Genomic DNA, 13,530 nt, shown 5'->3' with positions numbered 1-13,530 from the left:
GCCAATGGGGACACGAGCTCGAGCAGCGCCTCAGCGTGCGGCCGCCATTTTGTGGCGGGCGGGGCGGATGAAGGCGCGGAACCGAACTGTTAGGGGAGATCTGCTCTGTGTTCACAAGGCGGGGCCGAGGCGGAGTCTGGGCAGGAGGTGGATGTCTCGGGCGACACATTCCGCCCCTCCCGGGTGTTTCAGAGACGGGGCCCTGGGCGGAGGGTGGGTGTCCCGGGCGGCTCCTCCCGCTCCGGGTGTACAGAGGTGTGGCGTGGCCTGTCACTGAGATGTTGGGGCCGCGTGTGAGGGCTGAAGCGCCCATACAGGCGGCTGCGTTCATCAGCTTCCTTCCTCTCTTACGCGTTCAGTTTCTCGGGCTCACTTCTCGTGAGCAGAGCCGCAAAACCTTTTTTTAACTGGTGGGCAGGCTTCCCAGTGTGGTAAAATGTGGAATTCGGGTATTGTAAGAACCCATCCCATAGGTCTGAGTGATGGAAATTCATTTGCTTCTGGGGTTACAGGGAGAGGTGTTGCCGATCACTGCTCTAAAGATGGGGAAATGATGAGGGCAGTTTGTACTTGGTATCCTGTGATTAAAACTGGGCAGTATTACAGAAATACATGAAAATTCAGAGATGATTCAGAATTATTTCCAAACCCACCAAGGGAGTCTTCAGCTTGCTTGCAGATCATTTTTAAGGACAGCGATTTTAATTCGGCGTTCTTGATTTTTTTTTTTTTTTTTTTTTTTTTTTTTTTTAGCTTAGATAAGCAGAAAGGTTTTCTATCCCATTGGATAGACCCACCCAGAGCCTAGCTGTGGAATTACCCCCTTGTAAGGAGTCATTTTACTTCCCAACCCAGGTATGGTAACAGTTCTACAGATGAATTATTCGAAGGCTTATCTTGGTGAATGTGGCAGCTTGAATCCTACTTCAGGGTGCATCTCTAAAACCTGCAGTATCTGGGGGTGGTTTTTTTTAAATAGTGCTACTTGCTACTCATGATCTTTGTACTTTCATGACAAACATGAACATCAGGAAACAGGTTTTCACTGTGAGGATGATGAAACAGTGGTACAGGTTGCCCAGGGAGGTTTTGGTGTCAACATCCTTGGAAATATTCAAAAGTTAGGCACAGTCCTGTGCAACCAGCTCAAGGAAGCCCTTCTTGTGACCTCTGAAGTCCCTGTCACCCTCAGCAATTCTATGGTTCTGTGAAATAGTTAGAGGTCAAACCCACAATCTCCTAATGTACAGTTTAGCTTTCCTTATAGGCAGGCACAGAAGGGAGTCTTCAGTTTGTCTCACTTCAGAAAAATTCCTCTGTTTTATATTGAACGATACAGTTCTTGAAAAAGCTGTTCCATAACCTGTATCTTGGTGGTTAGAAACTTTCCTGTGACTGGGAAGACTGGGCAGGAATCATGTCCTGAGGATAAGAAAATTAAATCTGTGTTTTCAGTGTCTTGATTGCTGTAGACATGGAGCTGCTCTAGAACACATGGCACTGCTTAGTGCTACTGTTCTAAGAGTTACCACTTACACTACTTTTTCTGTAGAGTTGATCTGTAGGTGAAGGCTGCTTCCAGATACAGTGTTTCAAAGATGAATGCTAGAATCTATTTCTGGATCATGGTCAGGCATATAAATACTGAGCTGTTAAAAGCTCTGTCAAGACTGAGACATTTCTGAGTAGGTGCAGAAGGAGAATTTCACATGCCTGAAGTCTTAAGACCAAGCATGCTGCTGACACATTCAGGTGTTCCCAAAGTTAGCACAGCAGAGGGGAGTTGCACCTTTGACTTTTGATGCCTAAATTGTACTAAAACTTCAATTTTGATAGCCAAATCCTCATTTAGATCTGACCTGAAGTAGTATTTCTGCTGAGAGAGTTCACTGGGAGGGTTTCGTGACAAATTTCTTGTATTTTGCATTTGATGTAGTGAACTGTGATTTCAAACGAGACACCTTCAAATAGAGGGAAGCTACATTAACCTATGTTCATTCTGAGAAGGTTTAAAGCTCTTGTTGGCCAGAAGGGGAGCTTAAAAGGTGTCTGGGTTCATCTTGTTTCCCTGCTGCTGAACAAAGCGAGATGTACATGCTAAAACAGCTCTAATATATGTGTAGCCTAGTTCTGTATCAGTGCATTCCTTAAGGAATAAACCAAATAAACCGTAATTCAGAAAAGCAAGGAAGATGCGATTGACAAAAGAATTAAGACAGATTACAGATTTTTCCATTAGAAGCTGAAGTTTTATTACAGGATAACAGTACATAAAGCACATCTAAAATCGATGTGTTCAATGCACTTAATAAAGGTAATGTAATATTAAAGGTACAGTTTCTAAGTACAATATAACAACATTCATATTAGAATGAAAATTGGAGTATTTAAAAGACAACATTAAATCTCTTATTTTTACAGTCATATTTACAAAATGAATCAAAATACTTTTCTCGGGACCAAGTAAAATAACAAACTTGAATATAAGCAGGCTATCGTAAGAGTGAGTTGGAAAGGTCTATGGAAGGGAACAGTGAAGTGATTGGGTAAAGATCATTAGCAAAGGTTTAGTACAATACCACTTTAGTATTCCTCTTGATGGCTTACATTTTATTGTGGCTAGAAAAGGAATTTATACATACTGTACACATAACAGACAGCACATATTTACATGTACAGTATATTGCATTAAACTTGTGTGTATTTACAGAAATTTGAGCATATCACTCAACGAGGTTTTTAAGTCTGTGTGCTTCGTCTTCAATCTGATGTGTATTTGTAATCAGCATTTATTCTGGCGTTGGTACGTTGAACGTTTAGTAAAGAGGGAGGATAAATGTTAACCAAATGGATTTGCATAAATATATCAAACTATTAAAACAATAGGGAGAATGTGTTCCTGGCATTATGGGTTGGTACATACAAATTTAAGAGTGAGTCCTTTTCTCTTTGAAAATATCAAAAGGTGACTTAAATCAAGACGGGAAAACAAAATTGTCATGGCTTATATTTAAATAAGATTGTAGCTTCAAGAGGTTTTTATAATTGTCCTGATAGTGTTTGCAGTTAAACATTCCACTTATGAAAATATACCCATGGTGCAGTAATGTTTGTTTTTGTTTTTAGGTCAACAGTATGTTTGCTGTTTAAAAAAAATTATTTATATATATATATTCCTTGGATTGAGGGTATAAAAGCAGTGCATGGAAGCCAAGAACCATGGCTTTAAAATTCACTACCTTCTATTATCAAAAAGTGCAGTAAACAGAAACATTGTTATTAATAAATTGCTCAAAAATCTTTGCTAAAGATCTTATAAATTCAGTAATATTACAGAAAAATTCTAATAAATATTTAAAAGGTTAATTACCTCCTTAGTTAGATATTTGATATCCATCAGTTTTTAAGAATTAACATGAAAACAGTATCTAGAATGAAAGGAACAGGGGATAGGAATATTTTGAAGGGTATATGACTACGTAAATTAAGGTATACATGAAAAAATAAAAACAAAACCCCCATACCTGACAAAATGTTGCAAATTCCACTTTTAAATCAACTTTAGTTGCTACTGGCTGTCCTTGGATATGTATGCGTGGTGTATAAAGCATATCCGGGGACTGAATTTAGCCATCCATCTATCGCGGCAGATTTACACAACGTTCCTATTTACAGTCACTGGAGTTAAGTGTGTAGGCATGGCCCAGTAACATCCGCAGTCTGAGTGTGTACAGATCCTATTTAAAGTGAGGAGGGAGGAAGGCACCCAGCAGAATAACATCTATAAATTTCTGATGCAACAACAGGATAGAATTCTCCCAACAAGCCAAATAACTACCTCCCTTTCACACAGACAGCATATTAAAATTATTTTATACTGGCAGATTAGATCTTTTTCTTATTTTTTATACAATACAGGCAGACTGTTTTAGTAACCAAAAGGATAACAAGCTGGACAGAACAATTTTAATAACGTTAATCATTAATAATGTTAATAATGTAGAAAAAAATTCTACATTTGATATCAAGTATCTGTACCGGTGAAGTAATTTTCTCCTTATTAAATATACTATAGAATAATTTATATAATGACACTATGCATTTAAAGAGAAAACCATGTCCCAAATCTTGTACTCTGATACAGGTACTTGTTGGGCATATGTTGGTGTATATATATATATATACACAAATATATATATTTATATATAGTTATACTCAGTGAAATTAACAAGACCCAAAGGTGGTATTGTCTAGGAATAAAAGGGGTTTGTTTGTTTTTGTTCACAAAAGTAACTTATCTAGCACCACACATCAGAAAAACACAAAAATAGCACACTCTAGTTCTAAACAGCTATGTCTAAAATAGATTATATAGTAAAACAGATATTATACAGCATAATGTGGTATTTGATAAACAGATAAATATTTGCACTGTGTAGGCTGTTTATAGTATAATTTTATCTATACAGAATGAAAGCAAAAGGTTAACTGTATAGAGGTGAGCAGAACAACATTAAATATTATGACTCCAAAGCAGAGACAAAGTTAGAGTTGAAAGAATAGAGCAAGATAAAATGTTTACAGGCCATTACAAGTCCTTAAATTAGTAGTAAAATAAGGAATCAGTTGCTCAAGTTTAAGAAAGCAGTAAACAAGAGATTGCATTTACATGCAGATGTCTAAAACTTGTATTTCTTTTAAATCTATGCACAAAAAGTCATTTGTTTTTATTGCTTGACATTCAGTTATGGCTAGAATATTTTTAACCTTTTTTTTTTTTTTTTCTTTTTTTGTACTTTGGAAACAAGAATATTGTTAAAGGTGCCATAAAAATGGACAACATTGAAAACAGTTTGCAAATAAACCACCTAATACTGCAGTTCTTTATACATTTTAAAAAGCCTTGTCTGGGGTTTGTCATATGTTAAATATATTTAATCTGGGAAAATACATTGTAGCTTGAAGCCTCCCATTGGCCCAAACATCCAATACAAAAACACATCTCCAGAAAAGGAGCAGGCAGACAATACAGTTACATATAAAGAAGCAGCCAGTTAATGTCCTAATACTTCAAATAGTGACCACTGTTCCGTAACTTGTTTCTAAATCAATGTAGAAATGAGGAACATTTTGGATTTAAAAAGGTGTACAGTACGTATGCCTTTTTGTGAAATAAAATTCACTGTATTGCTTATGAATTCTCTGCATTAGATATAGATAGCATTACAGATTGCAAGTTCCTGTAAAGTTTGTGCATCTACATTAAGACTTTGTGGGCTAATTCAGGGTAGTGTTTCTCAAACCGAAAGTCACAACTGGTTGTTAGAACGCTGCCCAAGTGTTTAGATTATGATCAAAACACCCTGCCAGGCACACCCCACTCGGTTCTTTGCGAAGTGCAGGCTCTCCAGTGCGGTTCACATGCTCGTGCTGGCTACAGGAGCGCGCTGAGCAAGGAACTCTGGAGCTGCAGCTCAGCCCCACGGCCTGGAGGAGCTGCAAGAGCCGGCCGGGGACCGCACTTTGCATTTGCAGTGGCCGGAGAGTTCCCATGGACCTGCGGCAGCTTGGTTCCTCCAGTTAGGAAATGCTGCCAATAATTCCAGCTGATTCACACTCCCTGCCCCAGGAAACGTAAGTCAATTCCAACACAGAGAGCCCTGTGCAGAAATGTAGCTCACAGAGATTGTGCTTTCAGAAACCTTGAGAAACACTAACATAGGAACACAAGAATACATAGAACATGTGAACACTGAAAACATGCAGATGTTAACAAAGTGTGATGTCACACGTCAAGTTGAACAACCTGATTGTGAAGTTCAGCTTGAAGAAGTAATAAGATTATGAGGGAAGACATACAAGTGAATATTGTGGCAGAAGAAGTGAGCCTATGAGTATTGATCTGAAGCCTTTATCATGTTTTGTTTCTTATTTGGATAGCCTACTTATTGCTATAAAGTTATTGCTATATTCTACCAATGATAAAGGCAAAAAAAAACCACACCCAAACCAAACAGCAACATTATAGATGGAAAAGGTAGAATACAGCTTCTGTTTAGATGTTAGAATTCTACTTAGTACCTGAATAAAGTTCCAGAGAAACGCTGTATATTATGTTACGTATTTTTCCCCTCCAGTCCAGTGACTTAGCGTTATGTAGCAAGCCATTATCACAGTACTAGAATTAAAGCACATACTGCAAGGATTTTAAAATAAATATTCATTTACATTTTAAAACTTTTCTTTTTGTTGTTCTATTTGGTATCTGTATGCATTTGCCCTCATTTCCACCAAATGATTTACTGACAGGAATATTTAAACAAAAAGAAAGAGGCTAAAATTCAAATATATTAATGGATGTAACTTTAAAAGTAATAAATATTATTAGTATTAATAATTAAAAAATAATTCTAATAGTTATATTTCTCCAGCTAAGGAAAATAAAGACGTTCTGTGCAATCTGAATCAGCTAGCACAGGTAAAATTCCATACAATGAATACTCAAGAGAAAATTGCTTATTATTTTTGGATATTGTATAGTAAGTGCTGTTTCTGACATTAATAGGTTTATCTACATTGAGGAGTTAGGAATGTCTAGGAAAAAAATACATGCCATTTGCACAGCTTACACTGTGTAACCTGTTTTGTTCATCAAGTACAGACTGGGGATTGTCTATGCCAATCCAAAAAATGCTACTGTAATGGTTGGATCATCCCACAACACAGTTAAAACATCTCATGGGTTGTCCATTGTAAGATTGTTTAATTGATGTGCAAGTATCTAAAGAGTAGGGTCCACTGTGAATCAGCAATAGGAATTCTCTTCTTCTGCAGATGCCAGAACACCAACTGATCATAACTTGCTAAGTGCCTGTCTGCCTCGGAAAGCCATTCCAAGTTAAACTTGACTGGCAGCCTGTGAAACTGTAAGTACAGTTTCCCTATTTATTAAGCAATCTAAAGGAAACAACTGGAAGCTGTACACCCGTGAAAAAACCCTCAAAAATACCAGAAAACTGGGGCTTTCTTCAAGCAGACAGATTAGATGGAGAAATCACTCTCTTTCCAATGTAACCAAAGTGCTGAAGTCTTACTCATTTTGTTTGTAGTTGTTTATTTGCTTTTCTACTTACATTTTTCAAAGAATGTGAAGCCATAAAACAAAGCTAATTGGGACAGGCTTCCAGCATCCTATAGTTTGGCACTGGGAGACTTCTAAACATTGCTGGGTTTTGGTGTCATTGTAAAATCACTTGGAATTGCTGTATTTGATGTACTAGATATGAAAATTCCTTCAGCCTCAGTGTTTCTTTTCAGTCAGGTTTTGGCTTTACGATGAAACATCTGCAACAATGACAGACAACATTTGAAGTGTTGTTCTTGTATTCCTGCAGATCTGTGTTCCTTTCTATGAGACTTCACCGCTGAAACCTAACCACGACCTTTTCCTTCTTACTGTATCCTCACAAATGGATTCATTTTCTTTGACAATAACTGAAATACTAAAAAGCTGGTTTCTATTGCAGAACACTGAATTTCAGCTGGAAAAGTAGTCCTATAATTATAAAAATGTCCAGAGGGTATTGAAATTAATTTCAATCATTTATTTAGTGTGTCAGCATTTATTTTCTAAAATATAATTGTAAAATCTTTGCACTCTTTGGAGTACTTCTGTTTTGAGCACAATACCAACCAAAAATCAGCTCTACTGCAAGAGTGAGCAAGAGAATGAGGCACACATAGAGCATTTAGTTAAAAAAAAAAAAAAAATCAAAAAAAAAAAAAAAAATCCAGTTCTCTTGTGCCTGGGGGCAGGGGGAAAGGGAAGAAATACTAGCATATTTTTTAAAAAGTAATTTGTTCCACCAGCAGTACTGGCCACCCTGTTGAAGAGTTTTAGAAGATCCCTGAGCACATTAGTTTCTGACGTATAACCCCAGCTCCAAAATGATAGGGCTTCTCTTGTTGGTAACGAGATGGATTGTCATTCACAGTTAAGTCAATCATAAGGTGCTTATCTATTTACCCTTTTTCTCACCAATCAGCACAAAGAACTGTCAGAAAATAACTTTTATTTTTCTTTCTTAAATAATAAAAGGGCACAAAATTTAAACAATCAATGTTTTGTGACAGTGGTTTAGGATTATTATCTGGCTGCCCCTCAACAACAGACAAGTGATTCAATCGACATTCCTTAGCAAAAAAAAAAAAAAAGAAAAAAGAAAAAAGAAAAAAAGGAAGGAAAAGAAAAAAGGCAAAAAAAAGAAAAATCCTGTACAAATATGTATTTTTCCCTGAGGGATCAAGGTTACACCCGCAAGTGCTCTATGTACATATTGCACTGTAGAGGAATGAAGAACATGTGCAAAAAAAGCAACAATGATTGAAGCTTACTAATCAAACCTTTTAATCATGACTGCTATGCCATCTTGCATTTTGGAATGTCGGAACACAGCTATTCCTTTAATCTAAAATGTAAAAATTAAAAACAAAAAAGAAAGAAAAAGAAAAACGCACCTCTACTATGGCACATTCAATGAAATAAAAAGTTTTCCAAAGACAAATAGACAAATTCCATCAAGAAAATAATACAAAGTTCGTTCGTTTGTGGTTTTTTTTTTTAGTTTTTTAGAAAAATTACATTACTTTCTTTCATTGTTTCACATTACAAAATCTTTTTTTTTAATGTTTACACAAATCACATTTTATTGCAGGAATATTTCAAGTGCCATCAAACATTTATAGAAGGGTTAAAAAAATAGAAGTCTCTCTAAAGTGGTCCAGACAAGGCTTTGTATAGAATAAATCTTTTTACCACCTTCTATTTTTGACTTAAGTATTTTGAATACATTTTCTTTATTCCATTGACACTTAACAGCCTAGAAGCAGCCGCTCACACGTCCCACACATACACTCATGTGCGCACACAACGGACTCTCACACACACACAGGTGCACATACACAGATATCTTGGTATTCATACTAAGATCAGCTAATAAAGAACAACCAAACTTAAAACCAGCCTCCCTTTTTACCTAACTCCATACGTCAAAAAATGCTGGAGGTGATGACATATATTAGGGTGGTTCAGATGACAGTATAGTCTAGTAGCTCTTCCTAGAAAGCCAGAAAACATCTCCAATTTATATAACTCCCCAGGAAAATATCTTTGCAGACTCTAAGCACTAGGTCATCAAAACTTAAAATATTATGTTCAGCCATCCTAGTGTTTTTATTTTTAGTGAACTGGGTAGATGATAAAAATACTCATGTGAATATCCATTGACCTCCAGTGTTTTATATCTGGATGATCACATGATACCAGGCCACGGTCCCAGGGGTTTTGCAGAGGGCATTTCCTCTGTTGCGCTGGGTTCTTACATGGCCATCTCTGGTGTTACTCCGAGTCCCCTTGCATAAAGGCCACCTTGGCAACAGATGTCTTATCTGTAGGTCTGCTGTGCTGTATCCCTTTTCTCCCCATCCATGAAGAGCAACCCACAAATTATACTCTGTTGCCAAGTGGCTGTTAACTGACCAGGAAAGCACAGTTAACTTGGGGTGTGTATGTTCAGCCTGATTTAACAAGGTCCCAGTACACATGAGCTCCTACAAACAAAAACAACAGTATTTTCTGGCCTGGAATACCACTCTCAGCTAAGGCCCTATTTAAAACCTTTTTATTGTTACGTGTTTTATTAGAAAATGCTCCAAGACGTATATTGTCAATGATTTATGAATGTAAATATGCTAAACAGATTCCGAACAAAAACACTGGCACCTAGATGTCTGGTAAAGTACTAATATTCATCGTGAAAAGGTAAGAACAGGATGTGACTGAAAACTAATCCCCAAATATTTTCCCTGGTAGTCTACATTGTCAGAAGTAGGAGGTGTATCTCACTCTCTAAAAAAGTACGTCTTACTTCACTATTCATTAGTTGACACTGAGATTAAGTTTAGTTGATCTTTACAGGACTAGCACCTAAGGCTGGTCACATTCAGAAAATATTTGTTAGTTAAAAGGGGTGCTTCAAAAATAGGAACACACATTAGAATGCAAGTACCATATTATGCCAGTTACTCCAATAAAGTAAACAATGATCCTAGGAAAGGTGTTTCAGTGGGAGTGGAGAGAGCATGTGCTGGGCTGTGAGCCACCTCCTCAGGAGCAGGCAGGATGGAGCAGGAAAAAGACAGCTCTATGGACCTTTTCCAAAAGCCTTCTCCTGCCCCATCCCAGTGCTCATGGCGCTGCAGGTGTTCCCCTCCCACGCTCTGGGACACACTGCTCTGAGGACGAAGTGTGGTGCTCTCCTCCAGCCCTCCTTTCAAAGCCTAGAGATGAGGGATAGCTGTAACCTTCCCTGATGTGCTACACTGGAACATTTCTAGTAAGTGTCACAGATAAATGTCTCAATTTGACCCCAAAGGAAACATGCTCAAATAAATGTCTCAATTTGACCCCAAAGGAAACATGTTCAAATCATAGAATAAACCTATATTTTGCTAGTAAGAACCCGCTGATCTGATTCTCCTTTTAAAAATATACTTGGGCTTCGGTGTGCTTCTATTCACTTGTTACTTCTCAACAATCGTAACATACATAAGGGATTGTTTACCCTTGGAAGTTAAAGCAGTAGGGCACATTATGTCCCACTCCTTTTCATTTTTTGATGTTCCCAGCTTTTTCTTAGCTACTTCATCAAAACTGCATCTGTGATGGCCTACAGGGCATACAGTTATGCATCTTCATCTCATCCAAACCCAATTATACACCTTTGGCTCAAACAGCCACAGTTTAATTTGTGATGCCGTTTATGTGAATCTGCTTCCTTCAGAACTACATTTACTGCCAGCTTTGCTCAGAGACAGAATTCCTCCTGAAGGGAATGGTAATTAATAACACTGCAAGATTCAGCTTATTGGTTGGTTATGCAATACAGGAATCAGAATTACAGAATGCAGATTTCTGATATTAATGATTTCCAGGCTTGTACTGAGTACAAACGAATGCTTCCTAGCAACAGTATGTTTTTCCTTTCTTAGTCTGTCTCCATCTGATCAACTTTAAAGTGCATCTTTTTAAACAAGGAGAGAACAGACTTCTCTGTTCAGCTCCCTGAAACTGAACTGCTGGCTGCTGGAAGAACTGGGTGTCAGTGTGTTTCATCTCACTGAAGTCTAAGACAAACTTATAGATTTTGATAGGCTACAGCTTGGCATTTGAAGGCATTGTTTACCATATGGAGTACAAAAGTATGTAATATTATGTATAAAAATTACTTTTCCACAAGCATGTCATACACACATACTTTTACTGTAGATACAGGCTTGAATAAATACTTTCAAACCTGGACTTATGGTGGGCAGAAATACACTGTTTAATAGCCTGATTTTCACAGATGCTGTGTTACTAATTCGTAAATGATCTATAATTAATTAGTTCAACCCTGACAGTGGAAACTCAGAACCTTTGAAAATGAGGCTTCTGACTTTGAAACAACCAGGTTTGAAAGATTTGAAAATAAAAGTACCTTTGAATTTAACTTTTGAAAAGATTATTTTAATGTAGAAAATTGTCATTATTTTCAACTCTTTAAAAAAATTTGTAACCATTTCAGGATATGACCAGCCTCTCTTTAAAAGTAACATGGAAAACAGCAGCATAAATACCTCCCAATGTACCAGTACCTGCCAAACCTTTTTTCAGTTAAACTTGAATTTCTGGTGCACATGCAACACAACAATGAACACGCTAGCATTTAATTTAAAGAAAAAGGTGCAAAATGAAAGTGCCTTATCAATTCAACAAGAAAAGCTATACCAGTAACTACATTTTATATTAATTAAAACAATATATAAACAATATCTCTTTTGCTATATATAGTCTTCATGCCCATTTACCCTGTAATATATTATAATGCTATTGTTGCTATTGCTATGGACCCTTTTCATGCCGTTCTGTCTACTGGCAAACAGTGGTAGGTGAGAAAAAATCGTCCTTCATGAAACAATGAGCAAGTTGTGCAAACTGATGCTGAAATCTCTGCAACGCACACCAGTCGCTGATTACTAGGTGGACTCTGTTCTGACCAACAAATTGATTGTTCTGTCAAAAGTCTGGGCAGTGAACTACAGGAGAAAACAACCTTCTGACATTAGTACCCTCAGTCTGTGTAAACAGAGGTCAAGGATTGAGAAGTTGAGACAGAAAAAGGGTCCATATTTGTAGGCATAATGGAAATCATATGCATGAGAAAAACAAGTTCAACTTTGTTTCATTGTTTCCCATCCTTCGCCTGACCCCGACCGCCAAGAGATGTGCAGTGTGTTGGCTCCCTAGGTCTGTGCAGGGCCATATAAAGTGTCTTGGTTTTCTTTCTTTTTTTTTTTTTCCTTTTTTTTTTTTCCTTTCTTTTGTTTTAATGTTTGTACTTCAGACATTCTAGAAGTGCTTAGGTGATACGTTTACCCATCAATTTGCATTGCTGGCTCAAACTCTGAAGTGAACAACTCCTTGTAAAGTGGAGGAAAATGAAGTCGCACAATGTCTGGGTATATTGCTTTAAATGCCATAAGCTTTTCTGTATGTCGTCCACACAGTGCTCTTAAAGTAGACACTTTGCATATTAACTGTAAAAAAATGAACACAAGTCATATGGTCATACATGGAAACAAGCCTCCCAATCTTGCTGTAAGGATTAAAGCTCTCCCAAATCAAATTATTTACTTAACAAGGACATTTCAGATGCACAGTCATGGATATTTGCTGAAAGTATTTAAGTAATGGACTCACAGCTATTTGTGAAATAATCTTTTTTAAGTTCTTAGGAAAATGTGGCATTGGGTTTCCTCGCTGGATTGATTTAACAAGTATTTCAGGGCTGGATCTTCATTCATTAAATTATCCTCTTGGAAGAAGGCAATCCCAACTGCATTTAAACCCACTGTGAATATTATAGAGGGAACTGGCAATGCAATAGATTAGACTTATTTACCTCAAGCCAAATAAGGTAAAAAACACGTACTTCAAAAATATCATGAGGTTACTCCCTGAAGTTACTGAGTAAAGTGTTTGTATCAAAGCATATGGAAGACTCTTTCTTCTGACAAAGGTATCCAAAGTAGACACTGAGAGAAAATTACATGAGCTAGGATTTGAAATTAAGAATATCTGCAGAGCCCAGGCTGGACCATCCTGCTTCTATTGTAACTAATTCTGTGGTGTGAAATGAAGCATAAGCTTTCTGGCTGTGCAGAGCTGTAAAAGGAACTAACTCTGCAAGGTAGAAGTGTCTATCTTTCCCCAGTTCTTCAGATTTACTTCTTGTAATATCACACCAGTTTCCCATTTCTGAGAAATTACATGAAGATACTTTAGTATAACAGCAGGTAGTGCGTCTTTTTCCTAGGCTCAGTACTCGGAAGAACTGAGAAAAAGGCTGTGTGGGGAACTCCTGACAGAGGTCTGAAAAACAAGTTTAGTTTGTGTGTTGCATGTTACAACAACTTCACTGTCATGCAGGC

General features: G+C 37.3%; 1 protein-coding gene and 1 long non-coding RNA gene across 7 annotated transcripts in view; one reads left to right on the top strand and one right to left on the bottom strand.

Moving 5' to 3' along the window:
• The first annotated feature begins 53 nt into the window (after positions 1 to 53).
• LOC120758861 (uncharacterized) lies at positions 54 to 6,922 on the top strand. Its single transcript, XR_005703036.1, has 3 exons — positions 54 to 147; positions 754 to 855; positions 6,835 to 6,922. It is a non-coding gene; the product is annotated as an uncharacterized LOC120758861 (long non-coding RNA).
• Positions 2,228 to 13,530, bottom strand: part of RORA (RAR related orphan receptor A) — a 406,637-nt gene continuing 395,334 nt past the window's right edge. For all 6 annotated transcript variants that reach the window (XM_058422394.1, XM_040077548.2, XM_040077549.2 and 3 more), the window contains one exon: positions 2,228 to 12,636. In XM_058422394.1, the coding sequence (XP_058278377.1) occupies positions 12,472 to 12,636 (165 nt within the window). In that variant the 3' untranslated portion in view covers positions 2,228 to 12,471. The remainder of the gene's footprint in view (positions 12,637 to 13,530) is intronic.

Source organism: Hirundo rustica, chromosome 13 (genome assembly GCF_015227805.2).
Source record: "Hirundo rustica isolate bHirRus1 chromosome 13, bHirRus1.pri.v3, whole genome shotgun sequence".
Lineage (NCBI taxonomy): Eukaryota > Metazoa > Chordata > Aves > Passeriformes > Hirundinidae > Hirundo > Hirundo rustica.
This window is presented reverse-complemented; position numbering and strand designations above follow the sequence as displayed.